At 42.1% G+C, this 25,803-nt stretch overlaps 1 protein-coding gene across 1 annotated transcript in view; it reads left to right on the top strand.

The window, feature by feature from the left end:
• Positions 1 to 25,803, top strand: part of GABBR2 (gamma-aminobutyric acid type B receptor subunit 2) — a 645,054-nt gene that overhangs the window by 404,865 nt on the left and 214,386 nt on the right. The window contains exon 8 of the mRNA XM_083188433.1: positions 6,309 to 6,369. Coding sequence (XP_083044559.1) covers positions 6,309 to 6,369 — 61 coding nt within the window. The remainder of the gene's footprint in view (positions 1 to 6,308; positions 6,370 to 25,803) is intronic.

Raw genomic sequence — 25,803 nt, 5'->3', positions numbered from 1 at the left:
TTTGTACAACCATTAAGAATTTATGCAATTTATACAATGCATTACAGTCTATGTACAATCCAACTAAACACCAATAACTGAGACATCTACTATTTGCTCCTGAATGCTGGAAAACACACAAACCCTTCAATCAGACAAATTGATCAAATCAAATTATTTTATTTGTCTGCTCCCATATATTACCAGATTTTTGTTCCAACCAGCCAACTAGATTTTTGAAGAAAAGGACCTCTCTCATATTGTTCTATAGATTATGTTTAGTCCTTGGATTTATCATAATAAACCCATTGAATCCATCCATAAGTGTAAAAAAAGAATCTAATTAAATATAATTATATCTAATTCTTCCAATATGTTAAAACATCATTATTCCAATGTAAAAGCCTGTGAAACGTTGCAATTCCCGTGACATACCCAAAAGACTTAAAGTATTATTTTTGAGCTGACTATACTATTGTCCCTTCGCACCAACATATTGAATCCTAGGTACACTTTGAATGATGTATTGAAGGTTTAGCTACATATTATTAATTTCTTTATTACAGATAGCATGGGTGACAGTTTTGTTACTAGGTTTAATGTGCGCACCAATACTGGAGACTTCGCTAGCAACTACCAGCACCTGCGTATTGGGCATTTACGCTGATTGATATGCATTATGTTATTCCAAATCATTCCAACATGAAATATTTGGGCAACATTGGCCCATTATGTAACCAGCTATAGGGTATTACTTGGTTGGCCCATATTGCAAACATTTTAAAACAGTATTTAAAATAATCATGCAATATTGTTATTATGTTACTTTTGCATTTTGTTATAATTGCATTAGTACTCGTGTTTAATACAAGAAATATCTTGTCCATTTTTCAACTGCAGTGTTTTAACACAAAGAAAAACATTAAAGACCACTTACATACACATATACAGCTAAAAATAATCAAGCTAACATACATACATTGACAGAAAGAAATTGCTGGAAAATAGGTGTGGTGGCCATTTTTCCAGTGATTTCGGCAGCACTACTGCCTTCATCATGGGACTCTACAGGGGTGAGAATTAAAAAAAGGCGGTAATGTGTGAAGTGTGGGCCCTCCAGGGACTTGGGCCCATGTGCAATGCACCCAATTTGTAAATATATAACTTTTATTTATTTAGTGATTATTCTAAACACTGGAAATGAATGCATGGAATGCATAGAAAACTAAGGCTTGGTGGAAAAATCGAATTGCATAGTTTGATTCATCATAAAAAATTAAATAAAATCCAGGGACAAAAGTGTTGACCAATGTAATTTGAGGGTTATAAAATGTCTATAGTACTTAGGACCTGGTTCAGACCTGCTCACTAGGCTCCATATAGTCACTGCCTAGCGAGCAGATGAATGCCATCCTGCTGAATGCACGCCACCCCCGCCGAGTGAATTGTCGCACTAGCATGTGAGCGGATGTATGTGCTTACACATCCATGCAATCATTTGATGGAGGCTCACCATCGAATTATTTCTCCAGCCTTCGCTATGAAAAGTAAGTCTGTATTTACTTTTCAGATACAGATGGAGCGCCCCGGGTTCTTGCCAGGGGATCGCCAGCATGCTTGCACTGGCGATCGCCAGCACAGAGGCGCTTAATCTGACTGTGACGCGCATGCGTCTCTCACACACACGCGTGTCCCAGTTTCCGGACAGCGCCGCTGCAGGTCCCTACCCGTCTCCACTTCAGGGAGACGGGCAGGGAGAGGGGGGACGGCGGAGTGGCGAGGGGCGGCGGGGAGGTGGTGGGCGGCGGTGACAGCACTGTAGCCACGGGGACCGCGCGCGCCCCTGCAAGAAAGAGGCTGGCATCATCTGTACCTGCTATAGACCAAATTGGGGATGGGCGCTGATGTCTAGTAACATCAGCCAACCGCATGAAGATGCATGGGCTCCTGACATGTTACAGACTGTGCTTGAGTTAGGATCTGGTTGGTTTAGTACATCTCCCCCAGGTGTTTCTTGGAATGGGTGGTGCATCAGGAGGTAGCGGAAAGACATGTAATTAACCATAAAGCCATCATACGAATGTCTTATTTCTTTGTGGATAGGCTTTTAATACATGTAGGAGAAGCAGTAATAACCCCCTTTTTCAGCCCAAAAAAAAAAGAAAAAAAAAGGGCTGATCAACCCTTGATACACCTGCCCTTAGTCCACTTAGCAGGAACCTGCTACCAAGCTCTAAATAAAGTACTATGTGTTCACATGGCATACAGTTGTTATATCTAGCACATATATAACAACACATACCATATATACAGTACACTAGTACCACTTTAACAGTATGAGGCAAGTCTGATGTCTTAGTTTTAATCATAGTCAAATGCATACATCATCTGTGTGTATAATCTATCTGTTCAGTCATTACCATAAGGCGCGGCTCTGTTACAAACCTGTGTTCCCAAAAGGAGTCACTAGGAAAATGAATATATCTTCAATGCTGTATATATACGCTTGTTGTCACTCAACTTTGACTATTATAGATGTGAACATTTGCCTTTTCCATTGTTTTTTTCATAGCTTGATATAATGAAACATTTCTTTAATGTGCTTAGTATGCAACTTATAAATCACCGAAAGAGAAGACACAAAAGTATTTGTTAATAAAAATGAAAGTGCACCCATTTAAATGCATTTCAAAAAATGTGTCACAACTGCATGTGGGTGGCAGGCTCAACAACTGTGATTTGTTCCAACACCACATAATTTATCAAGGTTTAAACTTCAACAACAATGTAAAGCAGTAATCAAAGAGAAAGGAAACAAATTAATCTGCTTTTTAGTATAGATAACTTTTAACACCCCTTAGAGACAAATTAGTACAAAAAGAGAATCAATAGACAGTGAAGTGTGAAGATGATTAAAGGTCCATAGACACTGGGCGATTATGCCCAGCGTGTATGGACAGCAATGACCACTGTCATCACTGGGGGGAAAGCCGCTCAGTTCATACACAGTGAGCGGCTTTACTCCTGCCAGGCGCTGTCAGCGGACGGCGGACGGCTTTGCATAGGGCAGTGCTATGCAAAGCCATCCACAAAGCCGCTTATCTGCTGGTAATATAAGCAGATGAACTATTTTCCCTGCGATGATGCAGGAGCATCAGCTCCTATATGTAAATTGACAGTTAAAGCTGATTGGCTGGTGCATTATCACCTTGTACTTTATGGGGAAAAATATCACTACTCCAAGCTTCATACTGTATAATTACCCCTCACTCACTATCAAATTACTGTATATTTCCAGTCCGTGCAAGTGAGTTCAACTGTGACCCTTCCACAACTCTGTTACAGAGCCAGGCTGATGGAGGCAGGAACTAATGTCACAGAGCCTCCCTGAAGATGCCTGGGCATGACTTTTTTTTAATCTGACACCCCTAAAAAAATAGACAGTTACATCCACAAATGATGACTTCCTATTAATCAAGTTGTAAAGGGATTAAGAAAAAAGAATTGCCAATTTTTTACATTGTCTGTTCTTGCGCATGCATGCTATAATCAGTATGTATATGCAGTAGTTGATAATCAATCAGCTTGTGAATTTGCACAACAGCAATCAGGTTTGAATAACTCCCATAATGCCCTCCTTCATCAGAATCATATGTTTTTTGATCTACACAGAGCGCCAGTCGAGGCAGCCATGTCCAGTGCACTACTTTGGTGACAATGTGCAAATCATTACTACATAAAGACATACGAGGATTAAAGTAACAGTAAATAGTTAACAGTATATTGTGCACTACATAACTTACAGTGGACAGGATGAGCAATTCACAGTGTAGCCTGCGGGAAATTACAGAGAAAAGAAAAAGAACAGTGTACTGTATGAATTACAGAGATGGTGTCCATGAAATATGAGTTATAAAAGACAGTAGGGTCAATATCAGCTTAAGCTATTTAGAAATGGAACAAAATGTAAACAAAAATAAATGATAGTATTTTGCATACAACAGATTAAGCAAATGGCATATGGCAGAATGCTAAATTGTGTACAAAACCAGTGGGCAGGATAAAGGGGCCTACATTAATATGAATATCTAAGGCAATGTATATATGCAGTTCGAAAATCGCGATTAAGATGACATGGTCAAGATGCAGGTTAGGAGGTGAAATGCTGTATATCATGCACCAATAAAATGTTTGATGTATTGGTTACAAAATATACTATGAAGTAATTTTACCATTGTTGTCGATATATATATATATATATATATATATATATATATATATATATATATATATATATATATATATATATATATATATATATATATATATATAAAGGTAGGGGTGTAGGCCTGGCACTCCTCCAGCAGTACAGGTAACCCAGGTGCCTTCAGGAACAGAAGTACAGGATAGTGAAGAGACAACAGCTGCACTCTGGGGATTTTTTGAAAAAATATATTTTCAGCAAAATAAGCTTCCAACGTTTCGGGGTATGTGACACCCCTTTGTCAAGGTTATTGCACGTATAACCTTGACAAAGGGGTGTCACATACCCCGAAACGTTGGAAGCTTATTTTGCTGAAAATATATTTTTTCAAAAAATCCCCAGAGTGCAGCTGTTGTCTCTTCACTATCCTATATATATATATATATATATATATATATATATATATATATATATATATATATATATATATATATATATATATATATATATATATATATATATATAGAAACCAGGGATGTAGACAGCCTTGCGGTGAATCATCAGCGTGGCACTCCAGGACTTGTGCAAAAAATCATTTAATGGTGCAACAGTTTCGGGGAACAAATCTCCCCTTCTTCAGGCGGACAGCATAACACAACATAAAACTTAGGGTCCTACCTTATATCGTAGTGCATTGTATGAAGGTACCTCCTCCCTCCCTTCACTGCGCCGGCAGACTGCCCCAGACCGTCGGGTGCCGCTCGCCGGAACTGGCTTGTGACGTACTTCCGGTTCTGGCGTCACCCGGCAACCGATGAAGCGTCCTGCCTGTTGCCAAGCATACAGGCGGGCGCAGATGTAAACAACCGGCTGCTGGGCTAGCCGGCGCGATCATTGGGGGGGACAATGGAGAGTACTGTAAGTGAAAGAAAAAACGGTGCTGTGATTCTAAGATAAAAACACATACATACATCGATATAAAAAACACTTTGCCAGTTTAAAGTGCACGGGTGCATACATGTTTACGCTTATAGTGCTATGAACTAAGCAGGAATAATTAACCTGCAGTGTATCTATAATTTTAATGAGTCACACTAAATAATATAGGCAATGAAAGCTGTAGATCTCATCTGCTATGGATACTATAGAGGGACAATAAGTGATGATATTATGGAGCATAATGAGTAAAGATGATATTTTATGTCCATTATTAGAGTAATTGTTATTGGCTATTGCACGATTAGACAGGAGTCCTAGTAGGTGTCTTCATCTTGGGTCAGTATAAGGTGTTCCACATGATTCGTTCGTTAAGTCCATTTGGACTGACTGTATTCAGTCTATGCATCCACCTGGCTTCCAGGCGGAGCAGCGCTTTAGACCGCTTTATATATATTAGAACAAGTGGAGACGGCGGCACTCAAAGGGACTTTAGGAAAATAAGTCAGACCACTCTGGGGTTCAGTTCAACGTTTCGGTCGGTTAGACCTTTATCAAGAACTGTGTGTATGCATTAAGTTCTTGATAAAGGTCTAACCAACCGAAACGTTGAACTGAACCCCAAAGTGGTCTGACTTTTTTTCCTAAAGTCACTTTGAGTGCCGCCGTCTCCACTTGTTCTATTACTTTGGGTGCTTACTGCATCTTGGAAGGCACCTGGGCAGGTTACTACACCACAAGGAGGAGTGCCAGCCTTTCCCCCAGTATAAATATATATATATATATATATATATATATATAAATGAGAGAGAGAGAGAGAAATATATGGTAATGTAAAGGCGTGTATAACGCCGAAACGGGCCGTTAAGGGATTCTCTCTGTGGCCAAGAAGCCGGATACGTAATGTATACCTGAGGGTGTTATTGAAAACTGTTTTTGCCATGTGATGCTGGGACTTTGGCTCATAATTATATGGATTATAAAGATTTTACTTGCAATTGAATTCTGGTGCTGGTTTGTCTGAGGACTTGATTTGTCATTACTTGGATATGGATATATATACATATACATACACACACACACACACACACACACACACACATGCATACACACCCATATGTATATGTCAATACAAGTGTAATCTGGTTCATTTGCTATATATAATTTTATAAATATGTTTTCTTTTTAGGGACAAGTTGTATTTAGAAATGGAGAAAGAATGGGTACCATCAAATTTACTCAGTTTCAAGGTAAGGTATTATTTCTTCTGTTTTGACTTAGAGCAAATCATTTATACATCAACATGTACATGCGATATAGTCATACTTGACTACTTTTGAAAATTAGTTTCATGGAGATTATAGTTTGGATGGTGCACGGTGAGCCTTACTTCATTAAAAGGTCATGTCTAGTTCAATATATGGACATATACTGTATGTGCTTAAATCCCTATTGTGACATTTTCTATATAACATTTTTAACTAGATATATTGGGAAATTTAGCATGTATTGATCGTAACATTGCTGCCTGCAATATTGTATTAATTTGTTATTCAACTATTTGCTGTGAAATAAATTTTCTTCTCACTCAGCATAATATACAATATTACATTTTATTATATTATTATAATATATACATTTCATTATATTTTGATATTTGGACTTTGGCTATTGATCTACAGTATTAAAAGATTTTGCAATGAAAGTGACAATGGGCCTGATGTGGTTGTAACATCAATAGTGTCGCAACTGAGAGATTATTGGTAGACTGCACATGATTCGCAGCAAAAAAGATCTGTAGTCAACATTTTAAGGGGATGTTTCGGCATGCAACTATGATTGTGTACACGTACACATTAAACATGATGCTATTGTTGCAGCTCCCATGGCCATTTTGTGTGACCATGGAGGCACTTAGGAACCCCTATTTCTGCATCTGCTTGTGGTACCAACTGAGTATGCAGATGCTGAGCATGTTGAAATGGTTCGGCGGGTGTCTCTGTTCACTTGTGGCGGTTGGTAACCATGCATTGTCTCTAAATTCCCTCACCAAAAATAGTCGCTGCTGTGTCGGCATTGTTATTTCATTGATTATTGAAAACCTCCTGTTTGTTAATTTGTAAATGTGATTAGAAATTAACAACACTTTACTTTTCACCTAAGACAACAAAGTACTTATTTATCCTAGTGTTTTCCACATGGTATATTTATGTACATACTGTACAGTAAACCATTTACAGTGGTAACTATTTTTTTGTTCCAAAGCCTACTGCATCAGTATCTCGTGAGGAATCACTGAAGTTCACAGAAGTGGACCCCTGATGCAGTAACCTGCTGTAACTGGGCCCCCTTACTAAAGGCCACACTGTTAGTTTACTACTTTTCTGGTAGGTTTCTTAAAAGAGTCCCATTTTGCCTTAAAAAAAAAGAAGCAGTGTGCTGGCAGCAGATGAAGACAGATGCAAATAATATTGATAATATACAGTAATCTATAAAATGAGCCCCTACACAATTGATACAATATATGACAACAATAAGTATTTATGGCATAATTGTCTATGTTTCATTTCCCCACCCCCAGTCTGGGTTTCTGCTTCCAGTCACTTAAAGATGTGGCTATAAACTTCTTGTAATTAGGCCCTCACTGGATAATGCAGTGAAGGTACTTGTGAGTTATCTGGACGCCCGATTTTTTGATTGTATGCCTTAAGTTAAGGCATACAATCAGATGCGATGCGATGCGATATCGCATCGCATCGCATGCGACCATCGGATGCGATGACCCGATTTTTCCATAGGAATCAATGTTAAAATGGACTGAGTCCATTTTAACATGGAATTCAATTGGAAAAAGGGGTCCTTTTCATACCCCTACTATCCAAGTGGGCATGGAGTTGGATATAAACCTGTGGCGAGCGTAGCGAGCCACCGAGCCCGAAGCGTGGCGAGCGAAGCGAGCCCCGCGAGGGGACGGTATTCCGTGTCCCCTCGCGGGGCTCGCTACGCTCGCCACGCTTCGGGCTCGGTGGCTCGCTACGCTCGCCACAGGTTTATATCCAACTCCATGCCCACTTGGATAGTAGGGGTATGAAAAGGACCCCTTTTTTCCATTGAATTCCATGTTAAAATGGACTCAGTCCATTTTAACATTGATTCCTATGGAAAAATCGGGTCATCGCATCGCATCGCATCGCATCCGATGGTCGCATGCGATGCGATGCGATGTCCCGATCCGACCCGATTTAGAAATCGGGCGTCCGGATAACTCACAAGTACCGCAGTGAATTGTCCCTACCTGAATCATCTTGCACCTTCTCTTCATTTAATCCCACAAATGAAGATGAAGTATAAACTGTAAACTGTAATCTTTATTTCTCTACTGTTATCTTTAATTCACTTTACAAGCATGCAGTGATTACTCCCATATGAAAAACTAAATTCTGATCTAAACTCTCTCTCTTTTAAAGTACCATCCCATCTCCTAGCCCCCATGTCCTACCAAACTACTTAAGAGACTTGTCTTCACTCACCTTACACATTTTTTTTAACTTCACAACTTATTGGACCCACTTCAGTCAGGCTTTCAGTTTCAACATTCTACAGAGACAGAACTGACTATAGAAGTAAATAATCTGGTCACTGCTAAATCCAAAGGCCACTACTCACTTCTTATTCTTTTCAACATCTCTGCTACTTTTGACACCATTGACCACACTCTTCTCATCCAAGCACTACAATCCCAAATACTTCAGGACACAGCCCTTTCTTGGTTCCCACCCTACATATAAAATTACTCTTTCTAGGTTTGTTTCTCTGAACCCACCTCCTCTTCTCTATCTCTTTCAGTTGAAGTACTGCAAGGCTCAGTTTTAAAAGGTGTGCCTAAATGAAAATTAGACTCTTCCTGTAGCAGCATTGTATCTAATTGCATTGGGTTAATGTGTTTGCCGATAGATGGCAAGGCATTTTTACCACTTGAGCATGTGTAGTGAACAGCTTTGCCTCAGTTTCTTTATTCCTGGAAAGTTGATTTGGGTGGTCAAATGTATAATGGATTACTCCAGATTAGCGCAAGGAGCTGTTATCCAATGTATTCATGTAGGAGGCGAGCATTGTAGTACATCAGCAATTTCACATGTGGTCATCCAACGATTCTGATGAATGAAATCCTCCACAGCCGAAATTGTGGCAGGGTTGGTGTCAAGTCCTTGATGCTTTCATGTGCCGCCTCCTAATGCTGTCACTACGGTAATAGGGTGCACCGTAAGAGACACTACTCTCTGTACACCGCCTTAAACCTGTGATACATTTCTGAAGCATGCTTGCATTCTGTGCAAATAAATTGGTTAACAGCTCTTTGCGCTGATCTGGAGGAATCCATCATGCATCCGACCGCGCAAAACAACTTTCCAGGAATGAAGAAACTGAGGTGAAGCCGTTCACTACACATGCAAACACATTAACCAACTGTGATACAATGCCTCGTTAGCAAAAGTCTCCTTTTTGGCACACCCTATAGTTCCTTTTCTTTCTCAATATACTGTATATCACATCTCAACTATTCAGCTCTTTTGGATTTCATTATCATCTGTATGCGGATGATATTCAAATCTACCTATTCTCTCCAGACCTGTCACCATCTGTATTTATTCCATGTCACTGACTACATATATGCCACTACATCATGGATTTCATCTCATCACTGCAAATACATCAAACATAAAAAAAAATCCAAAATACAACCATACCTTACACAAGACACTGAAATCATTCTAATCCATGCTCTCATTATCTCCCACATTGATTATTGCAATAGTCTTCATACTAGTCTTACCAAAAAGAGACTCTCATCACTACAATTCATCCTGAATGCAGCTGCAAGGTTTATCTTCATTGCTAGATGTTCATTGTCTGCCCATCTGCTTTGTCAGTACCTCCATTAGTTACCTATATTTTACCATAATCAAAATTAAATCATTTTACACACATACAAGGCCATTAACCAAACTACACAAACATACATCTTTGCTTGTCTCATAAGATCTCCCAACTCTTCACAAGATCTACCTCTTATCCACAAACATTATTGGCTCCCATTTACAATTGCAGGACTTTCTTTGGTCTGCACCCACTCTGTGGATTGCCCAACCACACACAAAAAGACTCTCCTTCAGTCTCCAAACCTTTAAAGTGTTCCCTGACAACTCACCTCTTTACTCAAGCTTATTACATTCATGAACTACCCATATAACCTTCATACACTTTTCTATCCTGTTACATCCCCTCTGTATAGTCCAAACATATCCTGACAAATATTATTTTTCTTCACTTTTTCTTCCTCCTCTCCCCAGGCCTACATTGTTGTGTGACCATATCATAAGCCCACCAAGAACCTCTGCAATCTGGTGGACCATTATGTAATATTGTAGATAACACCTATCTTTGTGTATCAATGATTACTTACCTATAGATTGTAAGCCTGTGTTACGGACACCACCAGGTGGTACTAGGAGGCACTTGCCCGGCCATCCTTAAAGCCTCCTGCAAGCTAAAGCTTTGCCTATAACAGACAATTTTCCCTGGCAGATTAGGTCCACCAGGTACTGGGGTGCCACCAGGTTTTAAGGTGGACAAGGCTGCTACAGGAGGCTGGGCAAGGCAAGTACAGAACTGGAGTCAAACTGGGACACAAAAGGAAGGACCAGACACAAAACAAATACTAACTTTAGCACACTACCATGTGCAATTAGCACAGGACGACTGCAGCAATAGCTAGAAACAAGCAGTATAATCAGCACAGAGCTTAGGGCAGGCTGGGTAATATAGGGTGTAATATCCAATCAGAACAGCTGGAATGGACAAGCCCCTTAAATGAGGAAAGTCACTGTAGGTGAGCAGCCTGACACACAAGGCAGAGTGCTAATTGTCTTATTACTGTATGAGTTGTTTACAATTTTAAAGCTCAAAAGGAATTTTCTGCGCTACTGTATATATGAAACTGTTACTAAACAATTAATGGTTCTTCACTTACATCATGTGCAATATAGTATAAGCCCCTATGTGGAATAGCTGTTTTACTATACATTTTTAGGAAAGGAAATGTGTGTGTAAAATATATTGCAACCAATTGTTTGCAAACACTCCATACATTATGCATAAAGGAATAAGCACAAAAACATCATAAACATTAGTCAGCATAATACACTTCCATGCAAAGGCAGATTTCAACAATATTTGCCTTGGGCTCAATGAATAACAAGGGCCCCATAAAGATATTCTGGCCATTCAAAATGTTCTCAGAGCTGCATTGCTACACAACCATGTGACTCGTATGCAAGCCAAGAGTCCCACTGTCTACACTGTGCATCGCACAGTCACAGCTGGCACTACTAGCAGTGAAGAGTGGAGAGAGGAATCACTATCTGGATGACAGTCACAGACTTGAAGTGCAGCGGCAGGACCTGTGTAAACAACAAACAAAATATATTATTACATAAGTTATTATTAAGTAAGTTACTACATAATGATGATTGGGTGTACTAGAAAAAAAGTGGAGGGGGTTCATTATGTCTGTATGCTTATACCAACATCTGCAAATTGTCAATTGCATGGTAATTCAATTGGGTAGTCAATGTCTAGCTTGAAATTACCCTGGCACCCCATAAATATAATTGTTTTAGTGGCCAGGCCACCAGTGCTTACAAAGTAACATTACCCTGGCACCCGTGTAATTGAACTCATGTTAAGCAGACACCTAGTTCTAACAGCATGGCATTACCCTGAACCCCAGTAATATTGCTCTTATATTGGCCCAGTGCTTGTGGTGTGACATTATCCTGGCACCCAATAATGGCACTATTATATTAGCCAGGCACCCAGTGCTTGCAGTGTGAAAATGCAAATGAAAGCACTGTGCCAGGCAGTCTGGGAGAGATAGCCACCATTGTCTGTAGTTATGACTCGTCACCTTTGTTACATGTCATATGCATTAAATGGGCACAGTCACACACAAACATTACTGTACATGTACCCTTACCCATCCTAACCCATCACACTGCCAAATCACAGCATCCTTTTAATTTCTAGTTACAGCTCTGTTGTTACTAGGAGCAATATGTATATAAGAGGCACTAGAACTTCAGGAATTATACATCTATTATTTTCAGCGTCCACCTTCGTCACCTGCTGCCTTTTTGTAAAGTATTGGAGGGCACAAATTTATAGTTTGCAGGGGGGGAGCCAAACACCCTAGCACCGGCCCTGCTCATAGCAGAATTTGTGATTTTGTGGCCATTTGTCAGAGAATATGAATGATAACTCACAAACTTTTCTTTCACTCATGGTTAATGGTTGGGTGAAGCCATTTATTGTCAAACAACTGTGTTTACTCTTTTTAAATCATAATGACAACAGAAACTACCCAAATGACCCTGATCAAAAGTTTACATACCCCAGTTCTTAATACCTTGTATTGCCCTCTTTAACATCAATGACAGCTTGAAATCTTTTGTGGTAGCTGTGGATGAGGCTCTTTATTTTCTCAGATGGTAAAGCTGCCCATTCTTCTTGCTAATGGAGGGGTTAGGTTAGGTGCTACAAATCACTGTGTTTGCGGGAGCTGCTCGACTTGAGTGGTCTAATCTCATAAAAGTGCAGTTTTAAGAAAAAGGTAGTCAGGCGCTCACCTATTGTGTGTAGGTAAATGTACAGATGAGATACAATGCAGTGTGTAATGTGAATATATAGTTATTGTGACAATACAAGTAGATATCAAGGTAAAACAATGGGGTGTCAATGCTCTGGGCAAAAGTCTGTGACCTGAAAATAACTGCAGGTCGATGTGGTTAAGTCAATTGCAATGAGCCCTAGTGGGAAACGAGGGTGTCAGCAGAACCCTTTCTACCATAAACCTAGTACGGTTTATGTCTCAAAGCAGTAAGTGGGTGCGGGGGTGGAGTGTAATGTGCATGAGCCCTTGTGGGGGATGAGGGTGTCAGCAGAACCCTTTGTAACCATAAACCTCCTTTGGTTTATGTCTCATGTACTAGTCCGTATGGGTGTGTGGCCCAGGGGGGTCCTTATGAGTCACAGGGTAGTGTCTTTGTGGTGGGGTGTGATGGCAGTGAGCGGCGTCCCACTCACTAACCTCTTACCCATCTGCCCGGCTCCACGGACTGTGCGGCTGAAGCCTCACATCCGGGTAGCGGTGATTTGCTGTGCGCCGCTTGTCCCGGAATGATGTCACCAGGCGTCCATGCGCTCAACTCAAAGGGAAGGAGACTTGCCCGTGGATGGTGGATGTGCTGTTCCAACGCGTTTCGGCCACTGGGGGCCTCCTTGACATGGACACCTGGTGACGTCATTCCGGGACAAGCGGCGCACAGCAAATCACCGCTACCCGGAAGTGACGCTCCATCCGCATAGTCCATGGAGCCGGGCAGAGGGGCAGCAGCGGACAGCACATCCACTCCCAGCTGTACCATCTGTTGAACTTCCAGCACCCACAAGGCTGGAACTTAAAACAGCAAGGAACACAGAAACGGTGCATCAACCCGAAGCTCAGCTGCGCATCTCTGCAAATGGCTGACAGGGTAAGAGGTTAGTGAGTGGGACGCTGCTCACTGCCATCACACCCTGCCACAAAGACACTACCCTGTGACTCATCAGGACCCCCCTGGGCCACACACCCATACGGACTAGTGCATGAGACATAAACCAAAGGAGGTTTATGGTTACAAAGGGTTCTGCTGACACCCTCATCCCCCACAAGGGCTCATGCACATTACACTCCACCCCCGCACCCACTTACTGCTTTGAGACATAAACCGTAGGAGGTTTATGGTAGAAAGGATTCTGCTGACACCCTCATTTTCCACCAGGGCTCATTGCAATTGACTTAACCACATCGACCTGCAGCTATTTCCAGGACACAGACTTTTGCCCAGAGCATTGACACCCCATTGTTTTACCTTGATATCTACTTGTATTGTCACAATAAATATATATTCACATTACACACTGCATTGTATCTCCTCTGTACATTTACACACAATAGGTGAGCGCCTGACTACCTTTTTCTTAAAACTGCCCATTCTTCTTGGCAAAAAGCCTCCATTTCCTGTAAATTCTTGGGCTGTCTTGCATGAACTGCATGTTTAAGATCTCCCCGGAGTGACTCAATGATATTGAGGTTAGGAGACTGAGATGGCCACTCAAGAATCTACACTTTAATCTGCTGTAGACAATGACAGGTCGACTTGGCCTTGTGTTTTAGATCATTGTCATGTTGGACCATCTAAGTACATCCCATGCGCAGCTTCCGGGCTGATGAGTGCAAATTTTCAGTATTTTCTGATAACATGCTGCATTCATCCTGCCATAAATTTTGACCAAGTTTCCAGTGCCTTTGTAGCTCACACATCCCTAAAACATCAGCGATCCAATTCCGTGTTTCACAGCAGGAATGGTGTACCTTTCATCATAGGCCTTGTTGACTCCTCTCCAAATGTAATGTTTATGGTTGTGGCCAAAAAGTTAACTTTTGGTCTCATCGCTCCAAATGACTTTGTTCCAGAAGTGTTGAAGCTTGTCTCTGTGCTGTTTGGAGTATTGTAAGTGGGATGATTTGTGGCATTTGCGTAGTAATGGTTTTCTGCTGGCGACTTGACCATGCAGCCCATTGTTCATCTTGAAACAACCACATCACTTTTTTTCAGAGTCCTGTATTTCAGCTGAAGTTATTTGTGGATTTTTCTTTGCATCCTGAACAATTTTCCTGGCAGTTGTGGCTGAAATGTTTGTTGGTCTACCTGACTGGGATTTGGTTTCCACAGAAATCCTCATTTTCCACTTCTTAATTATAGTTTGAACACTGCTGATTGGCATTCTCAATTGCTTAGATATCTTTTTATATCCCTTTCCTGTTTTATACAGTGCAGCACTGGATGAAAGATGCAAGAGTCCAGAAACTCACTGACCTTTTATACACGCACACTGATTACAAACAAACAGATCACAAGTGAGGATGGTTACCTTTAGTAGCCATTGAAACCAATTTGTGTCACTTGTGTGCATGTTATCAGGCCAAAATATCCAGGGTATGTAAACTTTTGATCAGGGTCATTTGGGTAGTGTATGTTGGCATTATGATTAAAAGAGAGTAAACACAGTTGTTTGACGATAAATGGCTTCACCCAACCACTAACCATGAGTGAAAGAAAAGTTTGAGAGTTATCATTGATATTTTCTGACAATTGGCCAGAAAATCACAAATTCTGCTAGGGTATGTAAACTTATGAGCACAACTGTACCTATGTACAATCGAAAAATGGGATATATATATATATATATATATATATATATATATATATAAAACAGGATGTGTAAACATAAAATAAAATTGATATTTAAATATATATATATATATATATATATATATATACACTGTATGTACAATAAAAATAATAGTATGGTGCACTGTCCGCCTGTCTGATTGCATTTATCCAATTCCTGACAATCCGTTGACTGTCCATCTGTGCATTCCCCCCCCCACCCCCCCCCCCCCACGAAACAGTCTCTTTCTCTCCCTTTCTCCTTGATGCACTCTCTTGCCCAGGCACCCTCTCTCTTTTTGCCTCTCAAGATTTAGCTGCAGTTCCACCAGATTCTAGTTAAGCCAATGGTTAGGGTATTAGGGTTGTATTTACCAATATAAATATCTTTCAAGCAGGAAATTGGTATGTCATATTTGCCTACTTTTGAAAACTAGTTTCAGGGAGATTACAGTTGGTAATATAATTTTGCACATCGCCCCTTTGAGGGGGCATGTCATGTTCCACCCAAAGGGCATGTCTAGTTCCACATATGGAAGAGACTGTGAAAAGAGATTGTGAAAGTGGCACCTAGAAGCGTGGCTGTGTACTGCTACATCTGAGAGGAATCTTTTAAAATGACTTTTATACAAATATAGATGAGCCCCAAAGCAGTTAGTAAGAGCTGGAAAATGGTGCTGATGATTCAATGGAAATGTATCTATCTCTCATTCCTTTTTTCCCCAAAAATGTAACAGTGTAATGTAGGCTAGGTGACATGAGGGAGATTGTTAGACTAATGAGGGAGAGAGGGAGATTGCTGCTATTTCAGGGAGTCTCCTGTAGAATGCAGGAGGGTAGGTAACTATGATATAAGTATGCATAGCATTTTAATGGTTTTGGCAGCACAACTGTAAATATGCTGATGAATAAGCAGTGTGGCAACACTGTTAAATTGCTTTACACTGTATTTTAACTGTGGCAGTATACTGGTGAAGGCACATTAGTGCTGTTTTCCCGGATGTCAATATTATGAATTTTGATATGCAGACTGAATGCCAATTAGAGAACTATAGTATTTTGATATTTTTAACTGTATTTTTTGTGCACAAAAAAAACTTAGTCTATACAGGTAAAGAAATTGCTGTTCCATAGAAAAGTAATCCTGTAAATCAATATGTTATACTGTGTTCCAGCAATAAGTTCTCTTTAAGCGATTTCTTAAATGCTGTATTGCTTTGTAAAATTCTTCAGCGTTTTAGATCAATTCTTTTCGCTCCTGACTTTAACAATCACAAAAGTAATAAAACACCATGAGAATTTTATGCTATACTGTTTTACTGTATAAAATGATTTTCCTAGTTTCTAGAAAACAGTGTTTTAATATATTTCACAAAATATTGTTCCTCCTGTGTATATAACTGCTGCTGTATAACTGGATAAATGTGGTAGTATGGGAGATATCTGCAATAAATGGATGGTGTAATGGTTAAAATTACTGCTGCACAGCTAGGGTTGCCAATCCCGGGGCATTTTTCAATCCCGGAATTCGGGATTGAAAAATGCCCAATCCCGGGATTCTCTGGATTCTCGGGATCCCGGGATCGGCTTCCCTAAGTAGAAACCCACCCCACCCGCCCCACATATTTACTTACACGTGCGGTGCGGCCGGGAGGGTGGGTGCCGGGCGGTGAAGCTGGGAGGGTGAGCGGCCGATCACTGAAGCCGGGAGACAGGTGGGTGAGAGGGCGGCCACTTAGTGAAGCCTCCAGCCCGCAGGATCAAGGAGCCAGGCGGGTGGGCTGGTGGGCGATGCAGTCATTCTGTACGCCCAGGACGGGTCTGTGCAGCGGCTTGGCCTGCGCAGCGTGACTTCTGGCCTCGTCAAGCTGCGCAGAGCCACACTGCCAGAGAAGGGAGAAGCCAGGCAGCGTCTAAGCACACGCTGAGACGCTGCCCATCATTAGACTGTGAGTGAGCAGTCTAATCCCAAAATCCCGGGATTGGAAACTCCAATCCCAGGATTGAAATCCCGGCGTTTTAGGGGCCAAATCTCAGGACCCCGACAATCCCGATGCTGAGGTTATGGGTTCGATTCCCACCATGGTAGTTTGTATATTCTCCCTATACTTGTGTGGGTTTCCTCCGGGTACTCTGGTTTCCTCCCACAGTCCAAAAATATACTGGTAGGCTAATTGGCTCCCAACAAATTAACCCTAGAATGTCTGTGTGTGCATCTACATGTGGTAGGGAATATAGATTGTCAGCTCCACTGGGGCAGGGACTGATGTGAGTGTTCAAATATTTTCTGTAAAGTGCTGTGGAATATGTGCGCGCTATATAAGACACATAACAAATAAATAAATGTGTTCTCCTTTTCATAAACAAAGGCATATTTTTGAAAATGGGCACACATATAATATATCAAATGAGGTAAAAATCGAAAATCTCCTGAAATACTTCTTATATATCCGCATACTACAAAGTACAAATGTGAGTGCTCATAGCAAAATCGTTCCATGGTGTTTGTCTCCTATACTTGTGCTCCAAAGGCTTTGGGGTGTGATTCAGTAGTGATCAGACTGGTCCAAACAGGGGGGATTGGAAGCAAAATCTGTCCCGTGAACAATATCGAAGCAGCACGGGGCTGGGGTGCTAACGCTACTGCTGGGGGGTTAACATTACTGCCCGGGGGGGCGCATCGTAACGCTACTGCCCGGGGGAGGGGGGGTGGAAACGCTAATGACCGGGGGGAGGGGATCTCCACACAGGTTCCATCCACGCTGCAGCTGCTTCCGACCGACGTCACAGAACAGCGGCCGCATCCTGGTCACAAAGAAGGGCAGCACAGCCCAAATCAAATATGGGCACCGCATATATTCCCCACAGGATGACGCCAGCTCCGGCCCTGGTAGAATGGTTGGCAGCCCAGCCACGGGGAAATCTGCACCGGCCCACAGGGACATGACCCGGTTTACCAGTGGGCCAATCCACCCCAGGGTCCAAATGGACAGATATGTGATAAAACAGGTGTGTAGGTTGGAAAGACAGAACAGAGAGAGCAAGAGAGAGAGAGAGAAGAGAGAGAGAACAGTGGGAAAGACATGAGAGTAGGAGATTCAGAGACCAACAGTGTTGGGGATGGAGAGAAGAAATGAGAGAAACAGTTGAAGACAGGAGGGACAGAGATGAGAAAGAAACACAGATCAGGAGAATTACAGATAAGAAAGCAGAGAGAGAGATGAAAAGATAACTCTAGGTCTGCTCTCAAGCTACAGTCTATATATATATATATATATATATATATATATATATATATATAACACACTATGATTTATGGAAAAAAATACAAGCTTTAAGATAGTAACAATTATTTATTATATTCTTTAAAGTCAACATTCTTTATAAATACTGTATAGCAAATCTGGTTGCAGGATGTTGTTTACAGTCACAGGGTGGCATATTAAGTTATAATGTGGCACACTGCGTTGCCGACAAGTGCAATACTGGTGTTTGTCCACCAGGTGTCACTTTTTAAAATCACATACAGTATGCAAAGTTTCTAGTGGTAAAATATTGTAAAATGGTGCTTACGCTAGAACTATTTTTCTCAAATGTACAGAATAATACATTACTGTATAGTGTGTAGCATGTTCTTTTATGGTAGATATATTTTTTATCTGCAAGTCTTACCATTATAGTATAGTATTTTCTTACACACTGCCATATATGTGGTTCTTACAATTGAGGCCGTGATGTGGTGGCAGACATGCAGTGATAATATGCCTTTCTGAAACCATAGTTTATTTATAAGACATGCTAAAATATCACGGGAAGAAGGGGGACTGAATATCACTGCTGAAATTGTGAGGACAATAAGCACAAATTGCAATGTGTAACATATTCAGACAGTAGGAAACACATGCGTAAAGTGTACCCTTCTCCCAATTTTTACTGTATGTATTCTGACTGGATTAATAGGATTTTCCTGTTTAGCACATTACAGCAGTCAAACATGGATCCAGGCCAGGTTTTGGTTTCAGCTCAGGAACCAGCTTCAGCAGAGTTGATTAGTGGCCCCTGTGAGCTGCCTTTAAAAATGGATGATGGTGGACATATCCAATGCTCCTGATGATGGACTAGCTGCCCAGGTGATAGACTGGGGTTATTTGCTAAAGAAGGGGGCGTTGGAATTCTGTATCAACTTGTTGGAAGTTTGTAAACTCCAATGTTATCTGTATTCTGCTTCCTGAGATCCATTTGATTGTCCTGACTGCTGTGGAGAAATACATGTACTGTTTGTTCTTTTACCATGTCCGTATGATCATTGTCACAGTATTCAAACCATTTGTAATGAGAAAGTTAAAAATTTATTTTTAATATTTCTGCGATTGAAATGAAAGAGGTTACTGCAGGAGCCACTAATAAACACATTACCCAATGTGAAAAAATAAATATGAATGTTATTGTTTAAACAAATTATTGTAATAATGTTTATACATAACTATCATTTAGGGAAGATCCTTTCAAAAATATATGTTCCTACAGTGTATTTGACAGGGCCTAAATGATAAAGGGGGTATTCAATCCCCGCCGCTATTTCCAACGGGGTGAAATAGCTGCGAGCGCCTATTCAATGCTGGCTTTCCCAACAGCATTGAAGAGGCAGATCAACAGAATTATCGAGCCCGTTTTGCCGAGAACGGACTTGAATTATCGCAATCATGGCTGGATCTCACAAAAACGGGCCAGGGTCATGGCTGTCAGGACGTACCGACAGTTGTGACCTGGGTTTGAATACACACCCCCCCCCCCCCCAAAGTATTTGCAATTAATTTATCATTAACAGTGGCTTTCTTTTCTTTCCCTTTATCCACATGGCTACTTTTCTCAACACTCCTTAGCCTTTCTCCTATTATGCCTAATGCACTTCCATTAACGTTTTCAACTTTTTCTCAAGAATCCCTTTAGATCCCTTTCCCAGTAACTCAAAAGCTTCATTGGCTAACATAGGCCCTTATTCTGGTTCGTGCGGTACGGCCCGCGTGCGGCCGTACCGCCGATGTTTTCCGTCTGCACATGCGCAGAGGTCAATCTGCGCATGTGCAGGCGAATTCGCCGCACATAACGTTAGTACGCCGCAAAGGGGGCGTATAGGGGAGTGAGGGGCTTCATGCCCTCATTTCCCTATGTATACGCCCCGCGTTTCATGGGCGTTCCCATGCAAACGCGGAGCGTACGCATGGTAATGAGGGCATGACGCAACTCATGGGGGCGGAAAGCTGACGTCGCCGGATGTCAGCTTTCAGCCCCCATACAAGCTACCACACGGACGATTGTCCGTGTGGTCTCAGCTTGCGGGAGCTGCCGGGGCGTGCGGACCTGCCTTCGATGGTCGACGACCATCGAATGCAGGGGGCAGCTCCCACCATGGTGGAGGCGTACGCCTCCACCATTTTTATGCGGATCGCCAGCTGTCCGTGTACGGACGGCTGTGGCGATCCGTAGGGTGGGTGGGGATTGGTTTGTGCGGCCGGAGCCCCGTGTGCGGCTCTGGCCGCACCAACCAGAATAAGGGCCATAATTTGGATATGGCATTAGCTGCTAGGACCAAGCTACCACATGCATAAAATTCTGGAGCTTGGAAAAAATGTGGCCAATTTTTTTTTTTTTTAACCTCAATAGGTGTTTTGGAAAATATCCCACAAATATTAATTGATAAATAAGGCTTTAGTCTAGTTTGGATGAGTACACTTACTTTTTACCTTAGTAAGCACAAATACACTACATGGACAGAAGTATTTGGATGCCTAACCCAACCCTAACCAACAGGAACTGTAATGACGTATTAAAATATTAAAATACATATAATTTATTGAAGAGTGGTCCCACTTTGGCAGCTATAGCAGCTGCCACTCTTCTTGGAAGGCTTTCCACACGATTTTAGGGTTCTTCCGTGGAAATGTTTGCCATTGATTTTTTAAAGTATTTATGAGGTTAGACACTGATGTTGGATGAGAAGGCATCCCAGTTCATCCTAAAAGCACTGGGGCACAACAGACAAGATGGAATAGAAGAGAGCCTTCCACAAACTGTTACCACAAAGCTAGAAGCATAGCTTTATTCAAAATGTCTTGATATGCTGAAGCACTTAGATCGCTCTTCGCTGGATTTAAAGGGCATAGCTCAAACCCAGAAAAACAGACCCATACCAGTACCCCTACTCCACCAAACTTCACTGTCATAATGCAGTGAGGCAGCTAATGTTCTTCCAGAATCTACCAAGCTCAGACTCACCCATCTGACTACCAGAGAAGTGTGATTTGCCACTGCACAGAACATGTTTTCATTGCTCCACAGTCCAGTGTTGGTGTACTTTACACCACTCCATCCAATGCTTGGCATTGGATTTGGTAATGTGACGCTTTCATGCAACTGCTCAGTCATGACAACCCATTCCATTAAACTTCCACCCCACAGCTTTTGTTCTTACATTAATGCCAGTAGAATTTCAGAAGTTTTCAGCTGTGACAGGCAGAGGACGTTCACAAGGAGGGCAACAGGTGTGGGGGCGGGGGTGACTGGAAATGGGTGACTGAAAATTCTGCCCCCATTTTCTGCCCCCAGGCTAAGGACTGTGCCGCAAGGCACATTTTACTTGGCTTCGCAAGGCGGCCTGTGTATAATTAGATTGTATGTTGTTGCTGTTGTTCCTAATTACAGGTTGAGAATCCCTTATCCAAAATGCTTGGGACCAGAAGCATTTTGAATAGTGAATTATTCCGTATTTTGGAATATTTTTATATTTCAATAAGGTATGTTATGTTTTCTTGCATTTATGTTGTATAAACACATCAAACACATGAAATGCAAAAAAATAGATTTTATTTGCTCATGAAAAAAGGTACCTGCCCCTACTTCAAGGCGAATATCCCCGCAGGCATGCAAATGGATGTTTTGCATAAACATCCATTTGCAGTCTTGCATGCAGTCCGAAATCATTCGATGGTCACTGCCCATAATATGATTTCTAAAATCTAAACAACTCTCTGGGGCCTCAGATTTGCGGCGCCCACCTATGTGAACAGGGCGGGCAGCTGGCATCTGATGACGTCAGCTGCCCTCCCCCAGCACCCAAGTCACAGCGCCATTAGCATGGGTACGCCCAGCATTTGCATGGGAACACCCATGAAATGCAGGGCGTTCCCATGGGCGCCCACATCAATTTGCATACAGAGCTTGCATAAATGCTTATACGCATGGGTACTATTTACCTAGAAGGGCGCCCATCGCGCCATCGCGGGCATCGCATGCACTAAAAAATCGCATGCGATGCGACCGACGCGATGACCGCGATTTCCCATAGCGAACAATGTTAAATGTCCCAATTGACCCGATTTTCCTGTTCAATGTCCCAATTGACCCGATTTTGCATAGGGAACAATGTTAAATGGCCCACAGAGGCCAAATAGGCACCCTGAAGTGTGAAATGGCCCCCACAATTGTTAACGCCACCCCACGATCAACGTGAACCCGAAGCGTGGCGAGCGCAGCGAGCCCGTGAGGGGCGGCGGTACGCGTCCTACGACCTTTTCATACCCCCACTATCCACGTCGGCGTGGAGTTGAGAATAGAAAGTGTGGCGAGCGTAGCGAGCCACCGAGCCCGAAGTGTGGCGAGCGCAGCGGACACCTTCACAGGTATACGCGTCCCCTCGCGGGCTTCACAGCTGTCCGCGTCCCCTCGCCACGCTTCGGGCTCGGTGGCTCGCTGCGCTAGCCACACTTTCTATTCTCAACTCCATGCCGACGTGGATAGTGGGGGTATGAAAAGGTCGTAGGACGCGTACCGCCGCCCCTTGCGGGCTCGCTGCGCTCGCCACGCTTTGGGTTGACGTTGATCGTGGGGTGGCGTTAACAATTGGGGGGGCCATTTCACACTTCAGGGTGCCTATTTGGCCTCTGTGGGCCATTTAACATTGTTTCCTATGGAAAATCGGGTCAATTGGGACATTGAACAGGAAAATCGGGTCAATTGGGACATTTAACATTGTTCCCTATGGGAAATCGCGGTCATCGCGTCGGTCGCATCGCTTGCGATTTTTTGGTCGCATGCTATGCGACCGACGCGATTTTTTTTCCTAACGATGCCCACGATCAAAATCGTGGGTGCCCTTCTAGGCAAAGAGTACCTACGCATGCACAGAAGCTAAACATTGCTCCCCAGTGCGAACACGTGAGGGAGCAAATAAATCAGAATGACCTCCAAAGTTTGTGTAATATCACAGGCACTGAATTTGAATGCTAAGCAATCATTTTTTTGCACATATTTAGTGCCAGTTCCATATCATGTCCCCAGTAGTGCCAGTTAAATTTGTCCCCAGTAGTGCCAGTTACATATGCCCCCAGTAGTGCCAGTTACATATGCCCCCAGTAGTGCCAGTTACATATGTCCCCAGTAGTGCTTTTAACAACAACAACAAAAAGTACATTCTGGAATGTATGGTTTTCAGAATTATTTGGATAACAGGTATTTGAATAAGGGATACTCAACCTGTTCTTCAATTTTCTACTAATATCACTTAAAGTTGACCCAGCTTATTGCAAAGTACACACAGTACCACACTTAAAGTCATTGCCTTCTTCGGAACAACTCATCACAAATGTTTACAAATGGAAACTGCATGGCTAGCTGCTTGACTTTATACACCTTTAGCAACGGGTCTGATTGAAACACCTGAATTCAATAATTAACAGGTGTGGCCAAATACTTGTGCATACACACGGTGAGATTTATTTTCTATTAGACCACTATTAGATTATTAGATCTGGGTCTGTGTCTGGATCTGGGTTAGGTGCATACACACGGTGAGATTTCACTTTCTATTCAACCTCTATTTGATCTGTGTCTGGATCTGGATCTGTGTCTGGATCTGTATAGTCTTGCCTGCCAAGTCTATTTTTCTATTAGATTTCTATTAAATTTTGCTTGCATAAGCAAAATTGAATAGAAAAATAGTGCATATCTCACCGTGTGTAGTAGTAGTAGTAGTACGTTTATTTATAAGGCGCCGCAAAGTGTCCGCAGCGCCGTACATAGCAAACAAAAAAAAAAAAAAAAAATTACAAGGTAACGTACAGGGTGTGTTGAAAGATACAGTATAAATAGGGGTATAGCTGGTAGAACTAAAATCAGCATCAGTTCAGAAGTAGGTGTCAAAATTGTCAAGGAGACTGAAGATGAAGTAGAGGAAGGGAAGAACAGGACAGGAGCACAGGTGAGGTAATGAGGTAGGGTGAGTACGTGAGGAAGGAGGGCCCTGCTCATAAGAGTTAACATACTAAAAATAGGTGGGTGGACGAACGAAATACAATAGGATAAGTAGGAACGGAGGCAGGATAGGAGGATCAAAAGAGGTTAGGAGGAGGGATAGGCTAGTCGAAAAAAGTGGGTTTTGAGGGAGCGCTTGAAGGAGGTAAGGGAATCAGATAGCCTGATGGGTGGCGGGAGGTTGTTCCAGTGCAGGGGGGCAGCGTGAGAGAAATCTTGGACACGGGAGTGGGAGGAGGTGATTAGGTGAGAGGTCGGTCGGCGGTCAGCGATGGAGCGAAGAGGACGGGAGGGAGTGTGGATAGAGATCAGTGAAGAGAGGTAGGGAGCTGTGGAGGAGGAGAGAGCCTTGTAGGTGGTGGTGAGGAGTTTAAAGAGAACTCGGAAAGGAATGGGGAGCCAGTGAAGAGATAAACAGAGGGGGGAGGCGGAGGTAGAGCGGCGGGAGAGGAAGATGAGCCTAGCAGCAGCGTTAAGAATGGATTGTAGAGGTGCGAGGCGGGTGAGAGGTAGCCCAGAGAGAAGGATGTTGCAGTAGTCAAGGCGGGAGATGACAAGAGAGTGAATGAGAATTTTGGTCGCGTCAGTGGAGAGGAATGGTCTGATGCGTGATATGTTGCGTATCTGTTGGGTATCTGTACCCTCAGATCCAGACCCAGATGTAATATTGGTCTAATAGAAAATATATCTCACCGTGTGTATGCACCATCACCGTGTGTATGCACCAATAGTGTATTATACATTTGTCTTTGTCAAAATGTTTTTAACATTTTGTAAGAAAAATGCTCTATCAAATTCAATATATGTGAAATTATGTTCATAATTATTACGGATCTGTATAACGCTTTCACCTCACAGCAGAAGATTTTAATGTTATTACATCTGTGCATCTCTAATACAACATTACTGTAGCAATTAAAAGCTATATAGATTTTATTTTAACAAATTAATGGCTGGCTGGATTGACTCATTGATCTATTGATTGATTCATACACATTTGTAGATTAAGTGATGTCACAGTAATTTACATAACTCAGGGTTGCC

This window comes from Crinia signifera, chromosome 5 (genome assembly GCF_055691185.1).
Source record: "Crinia signifera chromosome 5, ASM5569118v1, whole genome shotgun sequence".
NCBI lineage: Eukaryota > Metazoa > Chordata > Amphibia > Anura > Myobatrachidae > Crinia > Crinia signifera.
This window is presented reverse-complemented; position numbering and strand designations above follow the sequence as displayed.